Below are 22,154 nucleotides of genomic sequence, written 5' to 3'. Positions count from 1 at the left end.
GTCTTAAAATGATGAAGAAATTTAGACATCTACACTAATTTTACAGTGCGCTATGCTATATTTTCACATTATCTTTATTAATTTGTGTCTGTATGAGTTGAAATAAAAAATATATACTTATCCGGGAATAGTCCCTGTTGTGGCAACGCCCTTAAAATGGCTTTTTAAAGGTTATTTAAGGTTAGGTTAGGTTATAATGACATAGGTGATTGCCCCACAGGGTTAGGCAATTGGCCCCGCAGGGTTAGAGCCCCCTGCAAGGGCTAGAAATAGGAGAAAAGCTACTGTCGAAAAATATGAAGAATCGCCCCTTAAGGTGCGTTGCCACTAAAGGGACTATACCCACTTATCCTTTTTTAGTGTAAATATTTTTTTTTGTTTTACAGGATAGGTATAATTATCCAACCATTAAATATAAATAATTTTTTTCTAGAACCTATTACCACAATTATGTATATGCACTTAAAAATAAATTACCCTTCAACCATTAAATGCTTTGTTGACATGCATAATATATTAGGGAAGACATTTTTCATCAATTAGTGGAAATATAAGACTATCAATATTAAAATAAATGGTATTATCCTCTTAGCAATATTTTTTTCAATCTTTTAATCAAGAATAGATTTATTGGAGAAAATAAACACGAATTCTTGTTTTATTTTGTATGATGACGACAGTTAAAGTAAATTACATACTAGATGCTCATAACAATGGGTAAAAAAAATATGTTGATACTGTCATCGCAAAAAAGTTTATAAATTGGACCAAAAATACCAAAGATATGGGGAAATATGTAAAACATATAAAAATAAAAAAAAAACCTGCTTTAGGGCAGTCTGACCGCCATTGTATCTTTTCTTAAAACGCCAGGAAATTAAATATTAATATCTATAACTGAGAAAATTTTGAAAGTCGGACCATATACACCAATTATATAGGGGAAAATGTGAAAAATATAAAATTAGCAAAAACTTGCAAAAAAGGCAGTCTGACCGCCTTTGTTGTTTTCTTAAAACAACGGGAAATTTTATTTCGATATCTTTAACTAAAAAAAATTTGAAAATTGGACCATAAACACCCAAAGATATGGGGAAAAAAGTGGAAAATATAAAAATAGCCTAAAACCTGATAAAAATCAGACAACCCAATATAACCTAACCTAAAATAACCTATTTTGATAAGCCATTTTAAAAATACGACGAATCGCCCCTTAAGGGGCGTTGTCACGAAATGGACTATTCCCAATTTTTCTTGTATTACACTGTTCTATAGTATTTTTTTTCCCTTCATGATGTTTGAGCTTCGCTACTTATGTATATTTACTTTCCTCTTATCATACTGTTTTGGCATAGTTTTCTTTGTTTTTGAAAATTTGTACTTTTTCAAGAGATAACCAGGATCATACTCTCTAAATCAGCTAATAAGATAGCAGTGAAGATACATTCCAGAAAATATTTTTGCAATTTTTGTTGCCCGTATCTCGTATTTAATGAAAAGTAAACAAAGGTTTTTGTCTGCAAAAAATCCCTTACCAAGTTTGACGAAAAGGGGATCAGATGAACCATCTAGATATTTTATGTAAATTAGTTTTTAGAATAAACAAATAAAATATGTCCATTAAAAATTTTATTTCAAGGTTTTGTGGAAAAGATGATGTAAAAGCAAATGATATTCTTTGTCCTGGAGATAAAGATGAAGAGTTAATTCAAGCTTATAAATCCACTAAGGTCAGAAAAACAAATTATGACGTTAGTCTGGCCATTCGTGTCAAAAAAAAGCTTTTTCTAGTAAAGCTTCTCTATTAATTGCTTTGCCAGTTAGTAATGCTCTAGAGACAAGATATGTATGAAAGTTTTCATTTTTATATAAATATATTCTTTCATGACCACTGAACTCTTTAAATCACTTTGTCGGTCCATCTATGATTTTTTTATGCATCGCTTCTTATTGACTTTGTCATCCTTGTTTTCTTATTGTATTTCAAGTGTTTATGTCAACCCTTTTTAAAATTTCTCAAAACAAATCTCTAAAAACTTCATCAAATTTACTACCATTTGGACGTCCTTGGGTTGGAAATTGATTATTATTAAGCTTTTAAATCTTAATCGTGTATTGTAGGAAAATCAAGAAGACTGTTACCATCACCGTCCTGACAAAGTTGCAGAGATTTCAAAATTTCTCTTTGGTCAAGTAAAAGCTGAGATTTGGGGTTGTAGGTAACTTTTTTATTCATATACATATTTCATGTATTATAATTGTTAACTATATTATGTTTAAAATAGTATCCTATAATATAAAGTACTAAGCTTTTTTGTTTGTAGCGAAGGATCTCGCTAACCACTGAACCTATATGGTTCCCCTTTAGAGGGAAGCTTAGTATAAGCCCTGAGGTGGTTTTAGGATATTTTATTTTTATAAATTAGTCTGGGTATGGTTTTAAGCTATTTTCTGCCCTTTAAATATAGAGCCCCTAGATGCTAGGGGCGCAGCCGCTAGTATTATATTATAGTATAACTTAAGTCTTAAAATAAAATAAATAGATATTTTAAATTTTGCAATCCCAGAATTAATTACCTGAGAACTAATTATCTTAGAACATGTTATGAAGGCTTTGAAACTGAAATTGAGCTAGAAAATCATAGAACCAAAGACCATGAAGGTGAAACTATTTTGAATTGTAGTAAATACATTTTTTATAAATAGGTAATGTGGAATTAAATGTCTTAAACACGTTAATTTAAAAAAAAAATAACAAAATCACCTTATACATTACATGAAAGATAGGTAGGTAGTTTATTTTACAACCCAATCAAAATTGAACCGTAACATCCAAAGTTTTAAGTTAACTATTGACATGAGATTTTAATCTTTTTTTTGATGGGGGCACATGTACAATTGAATATTAGAAACTTTGTTTTAGGACGAGTAAGACATGGGACCCTGTATGACATGGCAAGCAAGGTGTTTACCTGTCCTGCTTGTAACTTTGTATTCAAGAAATGTCACCTTGTCAAGTTTATTTATCACAGAAAGAAATGTTCAATAGACCCTGAACTAGTAAGATTATTATGTGGATCTACTGCAGTTCACGGTAAAATATTGCTGGTAACGAATATTGCCAAAAATCTATCAATTTTAAAAGCTGCTAGCTGCCAAACGGCTGAACGTACAGATCATACCCGCACACCATTTTAAGCGGTTTAAGAAGGCCTACAAATAATCTGAAATAGCCAAGATCCAATTATGCACAGGAAAAGCTTCACTGAAGAAAAAACGCGTAAAATAGGCCTTTTTCGCGCATTTTTCTGCACTGCGAGATAATTATTCATTATTGATTTATGGCTATTCCAGATTATTTGTAGGCCTTCTTATGCTGCTTAAAACAGTGTGCGGGCATGATCTGTACGTTCAGCCGTTTGGCAGCTAGCAGCCTTTAAAATTAATAGATTTTTGGCAATATTCGTTACCAGCAATATTTTACCATGAATTGCAGTAGATCCAATTATGTTTTATCAATTAAAACTACACAGTCATGATTCTCTTAAACTAGGTTTGTCTTTTAAACTTTCATCAAGATTTGTACATAATTATAAGAATCTGAAAAGCTTTTAGGATGTAATATTCTTTTCTTGATATTAAATATGAAAATTACTGGATAGATAATCTACCCATCTATTAATTTTTAAACTTGAAATTGGGGGGGTGGGTGGGGGACGGAATTACAAAGTACAGTACATTTATCTAGGTATACAAATATAAACATAAAGTAAAGTTTAACTTTACTGCCTAATTGTCTATCCATTTATCAACTACCTAACATTTTAATTTATTATTGAATATTTCATACAATATGTAAAATTACTTTAGATTACAAATTTTTTTCAATACCTAGCTCTTCTTTTTTCATCTAAACTATTGCTTACTTCAAGTGCTACTTACGTACACATTTATCCTTGTCAAATGCAAATTTAAAGTTAGATCAACCTAAAGTAGATTTTAAAAAAATATTTGCATATTAACCAGCCCATCTAATCATTTTATCTAGGGATTACAACAAGATCTAGAAGAAGACTTTCAGGAAGATGACACTACTGACCATACTATTGATCCGTGGGGTGTGGTCAACAAACCTCTCAGAATTATTAATGATAGGTAAATTCGATGTGCTATTGTAGGTTTGGGCCGATTATGTTATAGATAATAATATTAACTGAATGATTTTGGGAAATCCATTTTTTCTTTTAATGAGTTGTAATATCCGTAGGACCCTTTCTGTGTTTAATTCTAAATTTTGTAGGTAATTTTTACTTTTTCTCTCTTACTTTTTTTCTCTGTTTATAATTTAAGCTAAATCATTTAAAAAGTAACGTTAGAAGGAGTATTCAGAGACAAATACAATACAAAGTAATGATCAACCCAAAAAATTTGAACAAAAAAATTTAAAAAGGAGGTAACATGTTGTGCAACATCCTTGATTTATTCACTCATGGGACAAACCTAGGGGCGAAGCAACTAGTGTGAAACTAACAGGTTTTTTCTCTATGTATAACATTTTGTCAAATATTAGACAGACATCCGAGTTGTACTTCACACTCAGCAAAGAAAGTAGGGTCTTCTATTCAGCCAATTAATTCCAATTGAAATTGCCGCAAAATTTAATATTTTGTTGGGGTATAACTTGTTTTTTATGTAACGGAAGGGGAGTGGGTAAGAAGTGGAGAAAAAAGTCAAGGGGGTTGTGGGTAAATTTTCCTTTAAAATTGGATGTCAGAATCCCATTTCCCTTTCCCTGAATTCAAAGGAAAGAGGATTAATTTTTCCATTATGTTTAGGTCTAGATGGGTATGTGAAGCTTTAACTGGAAATTTTTATCCAATAATATATCCTTGTCATGTCTGTTATCAAGTCCTCACTGATGAAAAACTAATAAAAGAACATTTCAGGTAAATGTTTTCTATTTTGTATAATTATCAAAAAAGAATAGAATACAATACTTGATAGAATCCTATTTTTTATTTTTTAATAACGAAGATGTGGGAGTCAATCAATACTGTTTATTTTCTTATCACTGTTATTTTTAATTAATAAGTTTATTCTTAATAAAATACAGGAGCCTTTTTTAATTTCTAAAAAAAAACTTAGGGCAGAGCATCCGAATGTGGAGAATTGTTGTGAGAATGGTCATTATTACAACAGAAAGACAGACAGCTACACCTGCCCCAGCTGTAAGAAACAAGTCTGTAAGAATCAAAAGAATTCAATATTCTTCATTCACCACATGCAAAAATGTCAGGTATCGGTAGAATTAAAATGTATGATTTTATAGGTATTATACATATTTGAAAATAATGGGAATTCAGTCTTAAATTATGTTATTAAGAGCGACTTTGACATTTGTCATCAGTACATATTTAATTTTACTTATCTAGTTCATATTTTTCTGGAAATGCCTCTAGAGGCCTCTAGGGGCACTTAAGGGGAGAAGGGGTTGATTTCGACAACCCAGATTTTTATTTTATATTTAAAAAGAAAAAGAACAATATATAGGTAGGGGGGGGGGGAGACGACCACCATCCATTTTTAGTTTTAGTTATGAAAAGAAATAATTTATTTGAGGGGGGGGGGTGTAGTATTTTTCTATTTGCGATTTCTCTTGGGAGGGTGGTGGTGATTTTTATAAACCTTCCAAGGACCTTTGAGAAACTAACCTGTAAAGAAGAACCATTCATATTGGTTCAGCGGTAAGCAAGATCATTCGGTACCGACAAACAGAGATCCTGTAACTTAACCTAGTATAAAAGAATTATATTTCTTGTAGGGAGTCAATCACCTGGTAGTATGGTCCTGTGATAAATGTGAGAAAGAATTTACCCAATTCAGAACATACACCTATCACATGAAAACAAATTGTGAAACTCAAGACTTCATTTGTCATATCTGTAAAATGGTAAGCATTTAAAAAGCATTGATTATTAAGTTTGGTGGAACATTTTGCATTTAATAATTACCAATCAATTTTTTTTCTTTTCTTTCACATAAATTCATAGAAGTACTATTTAACCAACTAGTTGCTTCTCTCCTAGACTCTTGGCCCTTGGGGATGTCAGGAAAAAGGCCTAAAACCACCCCTAGGCATATTAAAGCTTCCCTGAAAAAATACTACTTTAGATCTTTAGCTCCACAAAAAAAAACATTAGGTATAACTCTATATTAAGGATATTTTCCATTAATTTCAACCTAATATTTGTAATTTATTTTTCAGCAACTTAAAACTCGCAAAGACCTGCGGAATCACTTGACTTTTGTACACTCCACCTTCCGTCCACACGTGTGTAACATGTGCTCAAAATCTTTCAAGCGAAAAGGTGATCTTGTAAGCCATCAGAAGAACCATGATTCTTCGATTCAGTTCAGCTGCGAGGTTTGAAGATTTTTAAATATTTTTATAAAATAAAATTTTAAGTTTTAACCAACATCCTTAATTTAATTGCATTATTAGGTAATTGTTTTAATTTCAGCATTGTGGTAAATTATTCAATCATTTGAAGAAATTGAAAAGACACATGCTATGTCATATGTCTTACATGGAGAGGCAACATAAATGCCCCCATTGCACTTTAAGGTAAATATTTGATTATCATAGCTGTTCAGCATTTCTTGCTTACAAAGTTAATCAAACTTATTTGTTTTTAAAAAAATTAACCTATAGGTATACATTTGTGTGAAATTATCAGGTTTATGTTGAAACAGAAGTTGTTAAATCATGTTGCTACACACTTTGATGTCAAGAAGTTTGCCTGTGATGTAAGTAACCTATTTTAAAAGTTATGTAATAAATCACAAAACAAATTTCATTTATTTTGACTATGTTTAGATTTGTGATGTTAGAGTAAAAACTAGAGATGCTCTATGGGCTCACAAGAAAAAAGTTCACAAAATAACAGCCAAAGCAGGCCAGGCAATAGCACAGTTAGAACCAAACTTCGATTTACATCATCAGCCAATTAGAAATACGCAAACTATATCTACAAATATAGAACAATCAATGAGAGTAGAGGAAATTGAAAATGGCGGGAACGATCTGTTAACTTCTCCAGAAGACCTGCCTATTGTTGCAGCTAATATTGTAGCCTCTACCACAACTAGAATTATTGTTAATGAATAAAAGTTACCTAATTATTATGCATTGCTTTCTTAAAAATTTATTATTGTTACCTAGATAAAATGTCAGGAAAAGGGGTGAGAATGAGTGCCAAAGCCCTGGCAAGATGGAAAGAAGAATTTAAATGGGTTGATAAATATCCAGGTATGTTTTTATCACTTAGAATTTTAAAATATTTCACAAGAAATGGAATTTTAACAAGTAATTTTTAAAAAGTAAAGCCTTAAGTTCATATTTTTTAGGCGTAGGTGATTTGGCTTATTGTACACTGTGCAAACTAACTCTTCAACCCAAAAGAGATAAACTTAATGTTCACAACAACTCCAAATCTCACAGGTGACAATTTTGATTTCAGTATAAAAAGATAAGATAATAATTTATATTACATTTAACTTGATTTATCCGTATCGAATTTTATCACACCACCAAATCAACGGTTGTTTTTTAGTATAACTTTTAGGACTTCATTTGGTAACTAATATTTGACTATCGTTTAGGGAAATGGAAGCCCAGTTTGGAAATTTCTTGATAGAAAAAGTATCTCAAAGTGATTTTGATGTACCAAGTAAACCAGTAAATGTTATTTCGTCATCAACTGTTTCTCTCCCACCAGTCATGACGTCATCAACTGTTTCCTCAGCAATAATGTCTTCAGTTGTTCTCTCATCTGTGATGACGTCATCGCCTGCACTTATGACTAGAATTACGTCATCAGCTGTGCCATCTACAGGTGCTGCAACATCAGCTGTTCCAATTATAGTTATGACGTCATCATCAGGTGTTATGACCCCAAGATCATTAGCTGAGACTATTCCAGTTATATCAGAGATATTACCTCATGGTCGCGAGGATCAAGAAGTAGCAGGAGAAATTGAGGAACATCTTGTTGAAGTGCATGATCAATCTCTGAACAATGTTGAAGGAGAACAAATAGTTGGTAATACTAACATCAATATTGAACACAGAGTTGTTCTTAGTGAAAACGGTGAAGTTATTTTATTAAAAACCAATGAAGAAGGTACTTCTCATTTACAGAGTTTTGATAATACCCCTTCTAATGTTGATGAAATACAAAGACAAGGACAAAGGAAAACAGAGCATCTACTGTCAGAGTTGGAACAGCGTTTGATTAGCGGACAGGAAAAGATACTTAATTGTAATTTATCGCATCATATTATAGATGTTTTCCGGGGACAGTTAGATGATGAATTAGAATACCTATTTGAATCAAAGATGAGTTTTATTTTTCGTTTAAAATTGTCTACAATAAACATGATTTTTCAGTTTCATGGCTCAAAACTGGTTCTAATCCAGTGGGAATGATTTGTAGTCATACTGGAAAATTTAATCTAAAATTATAGTTCAATAAGTAATACTTGTTACCAACCCAATAATATTAAGTTTAGTTTTAAAATAACCTGATAATTGGTTTCTTTTAAATACTTTGGGGAAATAATGTAGTGAAACAAAGTATCTGTTATTTGAGACAGGACAGCGATGCGGTATGGCGGGTCCAAGGTGGTACAGCTGTCTTTAGAGTTCACAAGTTAGTTTTGGCTATGAATTCTGCATTTTTCAAGGTAAGCACAACTTTGCAGCAATTGAATTTAGGATATGTTAAATTCTAAATTATTTAATAAGTATAAAGTACCTACGGATCATGGAAAGAAAACAAAGTATCGGGTTTCGTCGTTTTTTCACAGTAGCTTTTCTTTTACAACGGGGGGGGGGGGGGAGTTCTTACTAAGCTGGGCCCATTTTGTAACCATGCGGGACAATCATTAACATTTATCTAACCTAAACTATCAAAAAATACTGATAATATGATTATAAAATATTTACTTAATTTCAGAGAATACTTTCAACAGAAGCAGAAGTAGATATAAATACGCCAGACCTAAGTTATATTCTTGTCAGATCTGTTCTATGTCTATTTTACACTGGCAGGCAGGAATTAATAACATTTTTTACATCAAAAGATTGTTAAAGAAATTTAAATTAATTTTTATCTCTTTTTTTTCTTTTCAATGTACTTTTTTGGTCAAAATAAGAGAAGAATGGGCTTCTGACCTAATGTAACAGTGGGATTGGGGTCAAAAAATTGGGTTGTTTGGTTTCATATTTGAGAATTTAGCCTTCATGGGCCTGAGTTTTCTTTCAGGTTGAATTATCCCCCCCCCCACAATTTTTTTAAATTTACCCTTCAATATTGATTATTACGCCCTAAGAATCAGTGAAACCCCCCCCCCCAAAAAAAAAATTAACAAAACTTGGACGTTCTTGTTAAAGAGCCTATCCTTTTTATCTCAAATGAGAATATTTAAGATACTTATTATTGATTAATAAATAATTGCAATTATGTTATTTTGTCTACCAGAGTTATTGCAAAGTCAGAAAAGTTTATAAGTGAGCTTGTTGAAGTTTTACATTTTCTAGGTGAGTTTTTTTCTTTAAACAATTTTGACTTACTATAACTGTATGGAAGAATAATAAAGTATTTTGTCTGTATAATAATTATTTTTGACTACTTTTTAGAATGTCCTGCAGATAGATTTACAACAGAGATTAGACCATTTATTCAAGAGGATAATACATTTATTCAAAGTAAGTATTTTGTAAACAGAATACTTAGAGGGGAATAGAAGTGAAAATCTTAAAAAAATGATTGACCTTTGAAGCATTTGTATTATCATTTTCTTTGATGAAGTACTAGTCATATGAAAAAGAAAAACAATCAAAAAAACCTACTCTTGAAAAATATAACAAGATCTGTAAAAAGTAATTTTTCTGTATTACAAACAATACCAAAACAAGACTTTTTATGATTATTCAAGAAAAAATAAATATTTTCTTTAAACACACCCAATATATTTCTATTTTTGACAGAATACAACATTAGTTGCAGACCTTCAGTTATCAAAGGGTTGAGTAAATCAAATACTAAAAGTCTGATATAAAAGTAGATTATTTTTAGAAATCTTGTAATTTGAAAGCTTACAGATCATTAGGCTTTTAAATGATACTAATTTATTTCAAGCAATGCAGCAGAAATATTCGTATCTACCTATACCTACTTGTTATATTTGTACAATATTTTATAGTCAAGAACTAAAGTATTCTTTGCTCTTTTGAATATCATTTGTCTAAACCAATACTATAAATTCTGAAATTTTAGAAGCTAGAACTCCAAAGAAAATAAAAGAAGATATCTCATCAAATGTACTCTTGATAGGTGAGCCATTATTTTTTTTAAATTTTTAAAACTATATTGTAAACTTTTGAAGTGATTTGCTGAACAGTAATTTCAAAAGACTTGTGTGTTTGTTTAGGACCCCTTTTTTAAAACTTGTATTTAGAACATTTTAGGAAAGATTTCATAATTATTTTTACAAAATAAATGGTATAGCATGAATTAGAAACAACGAATTTTGTTTATAGGAAAGAAAAGGGGGAGAGGAAGACCAAGAAAAAATGCTCCAACAACATCTAAGGAAATCTACGAAAATCCAGAAGAAAATGTAGATGAAGAATATGCATTAGAAGAAGATACATGGAAAATTGAGGATGAATCTTTATCCAATGAGAATGAGGAAGTTAAAATGGAGGTTACTATTATTACCCCTCTATGACAGAATTTTAGAGTTAATAGTTCCAAAGCCATTGGATTTTATTTTACTTAATTGCAGACAATTAGAATTGATCACCGAACAAACTCCAGATATTTATTTGTTTAAATATTAATATTTTTATAAAGGTTGAAGAAGAGTCTGTTCATGATAATCTTGAAGATGACAAAGTGCGGAAATCCAACAGGAAAAGAAGAAGATTAACTGACGACATCTTTGAGTATTCTCTACTTGATGGACATAATAAGGTGATTATTGACAATTTACAATCAATAATTATGATAATTTTAGTACATGTCCGTTAAATTTTTATTCTTTCCAGACAAATTTTTAACTGTTTTGAAACTGAACACATTTTATCCAGTACAGCTACTATTTTATATGCTTTTTAGAAAAAAAGGCTTATAGTTTTTAACCCATTAAATTTTTTTACTGCTTTGTCGTCAATTGTATAACTCTATGGTTCTCCCAAGACAGTGGTCTCTAAAAGTTTGTTTGTGTCAAACCTTTCTTAAAATTAAAAAATAATTCTTACCTTTCTATGCATTAATAGGAAGTCTTTCTACTAAAATTGTAGGATGTCTATCTGAAGGAAGTTTTGCGTATCTCCACCTATTTTAAAAACCCTTCTATAGGGTTTGTTTCTTATATAATTTATTTCAGTTTTCATGCAATCTTGTTTTAAAAACTATTCTTTAAGAGTTTCATCTCTAAATAATTTAGGAAAATGAGTTGAATGAATGTATAGAAACAAAGCCAGTTGTTAAACACCAAAGTGACACGAGATCAAGATTCTACTTTCATGGAAAAAATAAAGGAAAGGACTAATCTATTTTTGCACTATATTTGAATAAACAACAACAAAAAGACAGGTAGAAGTTCTTAAGATATATCCGACACTATTGTCTAATATTCAAAGACCCAATTGACAGTCTAATTTGACAGAACTATTTGTTCCGTATGTTAAGTGTCCAAACCAGCTTATACCAATAACGAAATTAATTCGAGAAAAAATCACGAATCCTATACGTGTTTTTCAGCTGTCGTTGGGGGGCAACACATCGTAAAATTGACGACCTCTCAATTTGCCCCACAAATATTATTTTAGAATTATTTTACTTGTTGGTTATACCTTATACCTGTGTCCAAACGTTGTTATCACTAATTGTAATCTACAGAAAGGTAATTTTTATGTAATTTATCGGCCATTGTCTTATCCCTTTAGATCCCTGGATATCAAAGCAGCCATTTAATGAAAAAAATAAGAAGTCCTCTAAAACAGGAAGTAAATGTGAATCATTGCCAAGCCAATTATTTGATAGCAACCCAGATTCAGAAAATGTACCTGATGTCGTCTTTGTTTGTACAATATGTTACCAATATTTTAAAGATAAGATAGAATTGACAAATCATAACCAGAGTGATCATGCTGCAGCTAAATCTAAACAAGGCAATTTTGTTCATTTGCAAGTCGTATAAATTTAATTGTTTACGTGTACTCAGCGGATTCACCCCTCCAGGCCTTTTGGTTTAGAAAGAAAATTATTTTTTTTGGGGGGGGGAGGGGTGGGGGCATAATTTTAGGAGTGATTTCTCTAGGAAGTTATAAACCTTTCCTATAAGAAGGTAAAGCTTCGCTGTAGAAGAGTTTAATACTATATGTATAGAATAGGCAGGATATTTGTCTGAATGTATGTGTTTTTGATTGTTCGCCAACGACATGTCTCTATTTTACAGAAAGGCAGCTTGATTGGCTTATGCGCTTGAATTTATTATTAATAAATAACTTTTTTGTTTGTTTGAAGCAACATATGTATGAAATGACTCGTGTAAGTCTTAGTGTTTTTTTTGCAATGAAAGACCTCCCTTGGCCCTTATCCCTCAAGAACCAAAGATCCTATCATACAGGAGGAAAAGAACAAGTATCTCTTAATTTGGAGTATATAAATTGAAACAAAATTGTTGGACAGGAAAGTATTTTATTGATCCTACAACGTTCCTGTGTCCAACATGTGATAAACAAATCAAGGAAAAAATGTGCATTAGATACCAATGTTTTTAAAATGATAAATCTAAGTAACCTTTAACTGGACACCAGATATGATTTACTTTTAAAGTCCAAACGTGTTTCTCTAAAAAAATCTCATAGATAAGGTCTGTTACCAGATTTTCCTGTTCTCTAATAAAGTTAAACTCGTAGTTGGCTAAAATAACTACCCCCCACCCACCTTGACGACAATTTTTCCCCTGTCATAATACCCACGTATAATATTCTTTATCCAAGAGTAACACATTCTTGTCTGATGAGCAGGTGCAGCATATAGTATGGTTTGTGAAACATATCAAGTATTGTGGTGTTGATGATGAACAAGCTAATGATATCCTTGGTCCGGATGATCAAGATTTCTATGACAGTTCAACAGGATCATTAAAGGTATCGTTTGCCGTTTGCTAAAAATGGATATATTATTACTTGGATCTTACACCAGTTTTTCATGTTCTCTAATAAAGTGAAACACACAGCGGGATAAAATAACGATACCCCAAATCCACCCACTATACACGATCCCCTCCCCTCCTATTAGATAAATGAGTTGACCAATAAGTGAGTTTCATGGTAGCAACCCAAAATTTATGACAATTTTTCCACTGTCATATGTCCATTACATTCTACATCCATTTTGTTAAGACAATAATTCAACATACATAACTTGTCATGAGGTAAGAATCAGGGTGTCGGAGCCGTATAATTTTGATGCGGCTCCAGCTTCGGCTCCTACCTTAAAATTAATATATCAATTTTTTTTCATTATTGAATTTGATAAAATAAAATAAATAATATAAAATATTTTGCTTTTATTTGATTAAAGCTATATAAAAGTAGAAGGATGTGTGTCTATTTGTTAAGTAACAATAGTTTTTCAGTTTATTATATGGAAATAGACCGTTGCCAAATTATAATATTACTTTAAAAAATCATTTTTAGCTAATCCGGAGCCGGAGCCGTTTTTAACGAAAAATACGGCTCCGGCTCCACCAAAAATGTTGCTGCTCCGGCTCCGAAACACTGGTAAGAATGATACTTAATCTAATCTTTATATCTTAGAACGTCCGCACTAAGATATTGCAAAGACTGGCCCTCGATCTATTCTTGCTTTTATAAATAGAAGATACCATGTCTTTCATTTAGCAATAGTCTCTTGATTTTAAACTGAATCGAAAGTTTTCTCTCCGCTCTTCATCTATATTACAATCTCTTTCTTAATATTATTATATGTCCTTATTTTTCCTTTAATTTTAAAAAACTTCCCTACTCTGTACTTATAGACATAATTCAATTGTTATTATATAGACATCCAATGATGATTGCATAAGCAGTGTGAGAGGTCGGGGAAATATTCATCATCTGACAAAACAACTTCTTGGCGTGGAAAAAGATGAAATATGGGGTTGCAGGTAAAAATGATTAATAAAAGCGAAGTTTACTTAGTTTAGTTTTTTTTTAATATTAAGCTATTTTAGGTAAAAGTGTATTGTATGCAGTGGCGTACAGGGGTGGGGTGCGTGATGCTCACCTGAACATTTTGACATCCCACTTACGATTTTTACAACCCTCTTCCTCCAAAATAGAAGGGGCTGTGATTTTTAAAGAGAATGTGTTACAGACAACAAGAGGGGCGTATTTCTAGTTTCAGGGGGATGGATACACCCCCCTTGGTGTCCACCACCCAACACCTTAAAGTCAAACTGCATCCCTGAATTGATAAATCAACGCGCACACCTTTGATTGTATGTATAGTGTATATGATATTATTCGTGGGGTATAGTCCCTTTCGTGGCAACGGCCCTTTAAGGGGCGTTTCTTCGTATTTTAACAGTAGCTTTTCTCCTATTTAAAGCCACTGCGGGGGGCTCTAACCCTGCTGGGCAATCACCTAACCCAACCTAAATAAACTACCAAAAGCCATTTTGAAAGTACGACGAATCGCCCCTTAAGGGGCGTTGCCACGAAAGGGACTATACCCTAAGTTTATTTTTCTCTTAATTAGAAACTAAATTTTTAGGACCTGTTATGAAGCTTTTGTGAGCAAAGAAGATCTTGAAGATCATAGAAATACAGAACATAAAGGTGAATATTTCTTGCAATGCTACAGACATCAAATATGAAATCAGCAACTTCAAGCTGTAAATTTTGTAATTTTTACTTGTTAAGACGTTTATTTTTAGAAGGTTAAATTGCAAGCACAATCTATAATACAAAATAGCTTGATGTCTGTCCGTCCGTTTGCAGCTTTGAAGATCTCGGTAACCACTGAACTGATCGGATTCTACTCTTCAGGGTATATATCTATTGGTCCTGTGGTGGTTTTAAGCTATTTTCTTTGAGGGTGGGACACCCCCAAAAAGCAAAAAATCCTTCAACACCCCTTTTTTTATTTTTTTGCTAGGCATCAAGGCGTCAGCCAGTAGCAGAGCCTATTTTTTAAAAACAAAGGCATCAAGGCGTCAGTCTGTAGCAGAGCCTATTTTTTAAAAACAAATTCTATATAGGGGGGTTGACTTCCCCTTACCTCATAGGGCAAAGACAATAGTTGCTAACATTACAACAAATGTTCCTTTTGCAACCACCAGCCTCTTGACATCAATTTTGATGTTGATTTGATATTGATATTCTATCAAAACTACTCTTTTTCAACAAGTCAAAGCCGGAGATTTAAAGGGATAAGACAATGGCTAATAAATTGATGTACATCCCAATGATACACAAATGTACCCCTTCAAGTGTAATAAACATTCGGCTGCAGCCTAATGTAACGAAAATCCTATGTATTGTTATTTTATACGTATTCAGGAGAGATAAAGCATGGTAGCTGTTACGATTCTGTGAGTAAACAATTCAGTTGTTTGTATTGTAATACAGTTGTTAAAACTCACCTGGTCATCTTTATCAAACATCTCAAACAGTGCCTTGTGGATCCTTCGGTGGTAAGTTTAGTTTTCTACGGAGGGGGGGGGGGGGGTGATGTCGACCATTGCTTATTTTTAATTTTAGGGTTTAAATGTAAAAGTAAAAAATTAGCGAAATTTTTTAGGGACTATTTTGTGATATTATACTTCCCCAAAATAGTTCTAAACCCTAAGTGTGAATTGATAAAGAATTAAATATAATAATATAAAATCAAATACAAAGGTACAATCTAACATTATTCCTTATCATCCAGGGACTGGCTAAAGATCACGAGGAAGAAGGTTTAGAAGATGACACCACTGAAGATATTATTGATCCTTGGGGTGTTGTTAACAAACCTCTTAGAGTTATAAACCTCAGGTCATCATTATTTTTTTTATTAAATTTTCAATAATTTTGTAATGATATCTCCTATAACTGTTTCCCTTTCATAGCTGGACAAACAATTGTACTTTTTTGGAAGGTTTTAATTAATCATGTACAGGATCCAAGGCCTTTTTTTTTCATATAACACACTCCTAAAAAATAGTTACTCCAGTTTGGCTTCTTAACCGATTAATATGTGGATTAGAACAGCTTCTCAGCTATACTGAAAAATCATTTATAGCATCGAATTACAAACAATTTTAACGAATAATAAAATGACAATCATAATATTAATACCAATTTCGTTAGCCCGGACCTTTGGCCCCTCATGGTTAACAAAACTGTTTATAATATACTGTTCATTTTAATATCAACGGAAAGCTATCTATAATACGATGCGATTAATAACTGGTACTCCAGTTCATAGAACCTAAATTGAGCTTTAAAAACTAATTTTATATTTTAGATCTAAATGGGTTTGTGAGGCTTTGATTGGTAAAATAGTTCCTGTCCTCTACCCATGTCATGTCTGCTATACAGTTTTCATCAAAGATACGGATATTAAGGAACATTTCAGGTAAAAATTATTTATAACATTTTATAAGGTTATTGAAATTTTGGCGCTTTCACAAAAAGTACCTTGTTTTACACTAATACTCTCCCCCCACTGTTTTTTTGTTTACTATTTGAAAATAGGGTGGTATTTTATTGTTTATTAAGTGTTTTTGTCACTTTAGGTTAGGTTATATTGGGTAAGGCAAGGTTAGATAACTGCATGGTATCAGTGCTCTCAACAGGCACTTTGTGTAACAACACTAAAATTTACTATGGTTGACTTATGATAGAAACCAATTAATAAATTGCACAAATCAATTTAAATGGCAAAGATATAGGAACCGGTTCTAGCTAGCGGATGTGATGTGATGTGATTTCAATTTCATAAAGAGCTGTGATATTACAGTTATTTATTGCGTCGTATTATAAACAGCTTTCTGCGGATATAAAAATGTACAATTATAAGATTAAAACCATTTTTTAGCCCTAAGATACCGAAGGCACGGATTAGAAAACTGGTTTTAATTTTTTGATTGTACATTTTCATTTTCGTATAAAACTGGATATAATACGATGCTATACATAATTTTTCATTATGGCTGATAACCTGTTCTAATCCACCGGATATTAATCGGTTTCGAAGCAATACTGAAAATATTTTTGCTATTTTCAGTACACATCACCCTGAAATAGAGAACCTCTGTGAGAATGGAGAGTTGTATGATAAAGCCAAGGATTCTTACTACTGTACTGTCTGTAAACAACAGAGATGTAAGAATCAGAAAAGTTCTGTCTACTTTGCCTACCATTTAGCCAAGTAAGGATTTGATAAATATATACAGATTGTATTTAAAAAGACGCATGATGCTTTAAAAAATAAAAAGTACTGAATATCTATGTTTATCATAAACATTAATCTTTAAGTTTTAACTAGGGTTGGCAATCTGTATCCGAATCCGGGATCCGGAATCCGCCTAATTTTTGGTAATTTTGGTATCCGAATCCGTATCCGGAATCCGTTTTTTAATACCTAGCGGATTCGGATTCTTAATTGGTAGGCTAAAAAAAGCGTCTTAAATTTTTTCTTTCAACTCCCGCTTTTATATATATTATATATAAAATCTGTTTCGATTCTCGGAAGTGAATTATAGAGAACACCAAGAACATTAATTTTTAGGACATATGTAGCACTTAATTTTTTTAATTTAAAAAAAAGCCTTTTAAAGTATTGCTAGAATCTAGAGTCCGCGGGAATCCGCCATTTTTTTGACGGATTCGTGTAAGAATCCTCATCCGAATACGGTCCAAATATTTGACGGATTGCCATCCCTAGTTTTAACTCAAGCTGCCTGAAAGTAGAATAGGGTCCAGTATGTTTCAAAAGAAGTATAACTATCTGTTTGTCCAACCTTTAACCTACAGGATTTATGGTTGTGCATAAACTTTATCTTAGCCTAAGTTTTTTTTTCAGTGAAGCAACATAAAACTTATCTAATCTGATTCTTAAACTTCTTTATCTAGACAAATAAATCGAATATGAACTAGAAATTTAAGACAATAATTTAAAAAAATTTGTATTTTATAAGATAAAACACTAAACAATTCGCTCTCCTTGAGAGAATGAATATAGGATACACGTGGGTATATTGACAGGGGATAATTTGTCGTAAATTTAGCTTGCTAATATGGAATTCATTTGTCGGCCAGTACTTTCATCCAGTAGATGAAATTTGGTGCAAAATCCAAGTAATAATATATCAATTCTTGAGAGAAATAAACAAACATTTTTAATTTAGATGTAAAGGAAAATCCTTCCCCGTGACTCGAGGCTGTGGCCAGTGTAACAAAAAGTTCAACAATTACCGCAGCTTTGTTTTCCATACTAAAACAAGTTGTGAAAAACAAGATTTTATCTGCCATATATGTTCCATGGTAAGTTGTAATAGGACAAATCCAAATATAAAATTTCTTTGGTTAGCCTATTAAGCCTTACATGAGGATAAAGTTATAAAAAACTTAGAGTTGTCTGTGATAAAAAATGAAAAATTATTCCTGTGATTTGATTCGATTTTGCAATACATTTTTTTCTAGCGGAAATGGCGCTGCGGCTGAGTTCATAGTTCGCTGTCGGGGGGGGGGGGGGGGGGGGGACCGGGGTACTCAAATTTTCAAAATTGAAATAAAAATTTCTTAGAGGATAATACCGCGGGAATTAATCGGACTTAAAATTTTGATGGTATGCTAGTTTTCAACCCTCGGACAAAACAATACCGGGGAAAATAATTTGTTGTTTCCTAAATTAAACAATATGATAGGCTGTTTAACATACATTAAAAAAATACAAAACAAGTTTTAAAAATCAAACTATTTCAAACTTAATAAAAATTTTATTTGTATTTTAGAATTTGAAATCACACAAGGACCTAATAAACCATGTACAGTACGTACATACTGACGCCAGACCATTTGTGTGTACAAAATGTACCAAAACATTCAAGAGGAAGGGGGACCTGGTCATACATGAACAATCACATAATACAAACCTCGAGTTTAGTTGTGAGGTACATTTTTTTTAATTACAAAAAGAAATAAATACAAATTTTATATTTTTTTCAATTGCATGATTTTTAATTTGATTGATACTTGTGTTTTTGCCCATAATCTACCTATAGATTTTAAAGTTTACAAAAAAAATACTAATTTTTTTCAAGAATTATTACAATTTTCATTCCTGTTTTAGGTTTGCGGCAAAGCATTCAACTTAAAGAAGAATCTGCGAAGGCACATTCAAATTCACAATCCAATTATGGAACGGCCACATCAATGCCCACACTGTCATCTAAGGTAAGATAATCCAGAGAGAGAGGGGACAATGGGCTGTCTGTGTCTATCGCACTAGTCCCAAAGTTTTTTAATAACGCTTTATTTTCTGTTGGCTTAACAACTTTGAGACTTAAATTTTGATTGGTTGGTTCATTTAGTTGAGTCTTTTTCAACCACTGATTTGAATCTACAGAAGGGGCAATTTTGTGTTTTATCATAGGGGATGTACATCAATTTATCAGCCATTATCTTATCACATTAATTACCTGAAGATAATCCCTAAAAAACATGGACAGATACTCAGACAGGTACCCCCCCCCCCTCCCCCCACCACAATAAAACTTCTGTACTTCCAAAACTTGAAATATCCCCCACTCCTTCCCTATTGAGATTAAGATGTTTTCCATTCAATGACCGAATGGAATAGTTTTCTTTAGTTGAGAACTCACTAATAGGAAAAAAATATAAAAATTACGTCGCTACCCATTATGAAGATAATAAAATGATAGAATCAAAGAAAATTGTACTTTATTTAATTGCTCTTAATTCACCTTGTAAAACCTGTAACTATTCTTTAGGTTTCTGAGGAAGCAAGTGTTAGAGAATCATATAGCCACACATACAACTGCTAGAAAATATTCTTGTGATGTAAGTTTCAAACTTTTAGTATTAGTTCAGTTTTTAAGCTAAACAATTTTGGGCTTCCGTAATTTCGTACGTCTTGTTTTTCATGGAAAGTTCATTAATTACGGTATTTCATAATCGTCCTGTCGAATTTTACCATTTTTCAAGAGTGTTTCTGTAACAATTTGGTATAATTAGAGTAAAACGCTAGAGGGGGAAGTGGTTAAATATCTGTATTTTCCTTTCCCAATTATCTTGTGCCGATGCTTAATTAGGTCTTTGAAAATCAACTAATGGTGTCGGTTATATTAACACAGCCAAGTTTCAGAAAACAATTTTCTAGGAGAATAAAAAGGTCTTTGGAAAAGGGAGGGATGTAGTTATCTGTAAATGTATCTATACTGTAAATCTGTTGTCACAGCAAAGTTAAACAATAGGGGTTAAATAACAGTATGTACCCCCCCCCCACCCTGTGGACCATGTGCTTATAACTTTTGTTAACTTGTGAATTTAGAACAAATTATGACTATTATTTTACTTTTTAAGTTATGTAGTGTACGAGTGAAAACTAGGGACGCACTCAAGATCCACAGGAAAAAAGTGCACAAGGAGAAAGGGACGATTCCATCAAAGTTACAGCTACAACAACATAATCTAGCTGAAAACGATGGATTTGAAACTGGTGTTTTACCGATGGCTTCGACACATCATAATTTAACGATGATTGAAACTGCTTCAGGGATTACTACTTAGATATTAAATTTTAAATCATAAAAAAAATATTTTTTGTTTTTAGATATTAATTCAAATACGTCTCCGTTTTTGGGGGGTACGGGGAGAGAGGTAAAATGAGTATTTTCAAAGGGTTGTAGTTTTATAAATCTATGGGCTACACACCTCTTCCCCCCTTCGCATTTGGATATCTTTGTATTGATCCTATTAAAAAAACGCTTTAAAAAATGATTTAAGTCTAAAAATGTTTTATTGCATTATTGGACAAAGTGTTATCTTTAATCATATTTATTTTGTCATGGATATAGAAAATTCGTCGTCAATTTAGGTTGCTAACATAAACTCAATTTATTGTTCAGTTAGTTCGTCCAATAGGAGGGGAGGTTTTTTTAACCAGCTGCGAGTACAGCTTTATTAGAGTACACTACAATCTGGTGTAACATCCCATCAATTTATTTTGTACATATTTAAGTATTAAAATCTAGTGACAGCTATACCTGTACAAAACGTACACATTGTAGAAACCAGCGGCGGTAATGGCGTTGATGTAGGTGACTACACGCTGACCGGCATCAAGACACCCGCCTCTGAAATACCAGTCAAGGAGGAGGTTATTATCAGCCAGTTTCAGATTATTACCAGAGTTGATGCTGTCAATACAGAATAATTATGTTGCTCAATTGGTAGAAGTTCAAAACCCAATTTGTATTATTAATATTAAAATGCTCAATTCCTTTTTTTTAAGATTGGCAAAACCGTCACAGTAGTATAATGTTCCCGAAAAAGTCGAAATTAAAATAAGTAAACCTAATTTTATTGTATAAACAAAATAAACTATGTACTATGTTTTTATGTAAATCTTGAATAGTTATTTCATTATTAATGCAAAAATTTTACATGCCTTTAAATTTTTATAATTATAGGGTAAATAATAAGTTTAAATGATAATTTTGGAAAACAATATACTTATGAAAAATCTCTATCTTATTAGAATACCTATCTAGTGAAATTCAGCCCTTATGTAAGTTTTTGATAAAATAAAATTTTAGTAAATTCTCAACATAATTTATGCTATTTCTTTCCTAGTTGTTTCGCCCCTAGCCTCTAGTGAAGGAAGGAAGAGGTCAGAAAAATAGCCTTTAGCTTCAAAAAAATCTTATCACTTTATATCATAGGGTACCTATACAAGTAAATCTTATTTTTTCACAAAATTTTGATAAAAAGTGTCTTATTATTATAATAGAATAATGATTATTTTTGTAAATAAAGATATAATAAACAATTTTGCATTGAA

The 22,154-nt window shown here is 32.0% G+C and overlaps 2 protein-coding genes across 2 annotated transcripts in view; both read left to right on the top strand.

Moving 5' to 3' along the window:
• LOC145313333 (uncharacterized) overlaps positions 1–7,228 on the top strand; it is a 23,756-nt gene extending 16,528 nt beyond the window's left edge. The window contains exons 18-29 of the mRNA XM_080152695.1: positions 1,640–1,730; positions 2,122–2,219; positions 2,598–2,662; positions 2,924–3,060; positions 4,049–4,155; positions 4,836–4,946; positions 5,146–5,296; positions 5,822–5,950; positions 6,266–6,424; positions 6,522–6,625; positions 6,738–6,807; positions 6,878–7,228. Of these exons, the coding sequence (XP_080008821.1) occupies positions 1,640–1,730; positions 2,122–2,219; positions 2,598–2,662; positions 2,924–3,060; positions 4,049–4,155; positions 4,836–4,946; positions 5,146–5,296; positions 5,822–5,950; positions 6,266–6,424; positions 6,522–6,625; positions 6,738–6,807; positions 6,878–7,168 (1,513 nt within the window). The 3' untranslated portion in view covers positions 7,169–7,228. The remainder of the gene's footprint in view (positions 1–1,639; positions 1,731–2,121; positions 2,220–2,597; positions 2,663–2,923; positions 3,061–4,048; positions 4,156–4,835; positions 4,947–5,145; positions 5,297–5,821; positions 5,951–6,265; positions 6,425–6,521; positions 6,626–6,737; positions 6,808–6,877) is intronic.
• LOC145313342 (uncharacterized) lies at positions 7,191–22,154 on the top strand. Its single transcript, XM_080152705.1, has 26 exons — positions 7,191–7,309; positions 7,408–7,501; positions 7,663–8,307; positions 8,658–8,745; positions 9,018–9,112; positions 9,543–9,601; positions 9,701–9,769; positions 10,341–10,397; positions 10,604–10,770; positions 10,920–11,039; positions 11,515–11,611; positions 12,077–12,241; positions 12,762–12,821; positions 13,104–13,225; positions 14,144–14,247; positions 14,856–14,920; positions 15,644–15,777; positions 16,014–16,120; positions 16,593–16,703; positions 17,355–17,498; positions 18,478–18,613; positions 19,084–19,242; positions 19,422–19,525; positions 20,083–20,152; positions 20,675–20,870; positions 21,349–22,154. Exons 1-26 carry the CDS (start codon positions 7,228–7,230, stop codon positions 21,525–21,527), a joined length of 3,429 nt encoding a protein of 1,142 aa, XP_080008831.1. The 5' UTR covers positions 7,191–7,227; the 3' UTR covers positions 21,528–22,154.

The sequence above is a fragment of the Acartia tonsa genome, chromosome 1 (genome assembly GCF_053477335.1).
Source record: "Acartia tonsa isolate MP-2025a chromosome 1, ASM5347733v1, whole genome shotgun sequence".
NCBI classification, from domain to species: domain Eukaryota; kingdom Metazoa; phylum Arthropoda; class Copepoda; order Calanoida; family Acartiidae; genus Acartia; species Acartia tonsa.
This window is presented reverse-complemented; position numbering and strand designations above follow the sequence as displayed.

Coding starts and splice junctions, on each gene's coding strand:
- LOC145313342 (XM_080152705.1), top strand. CDS start 7,228: ATGTCAGGAAAAGGGGTGAGAATGAGTGCCAAAGCCCTGGCAAGATGG. Junction 8,308..8,657: donor CGTTTGATTAGCGGACAGGA/AAAGATACTTAA, acceptor TTTGAGACAGGA/CAGCGATGCGGTATGGCGGG. Junction 14,921..15,643: donor TAGAAATACAGAACATAAAG/GTGAATATTTCT, acceptor ATACGTATTCAG/GAGAGATAAAGCATGGTAGC.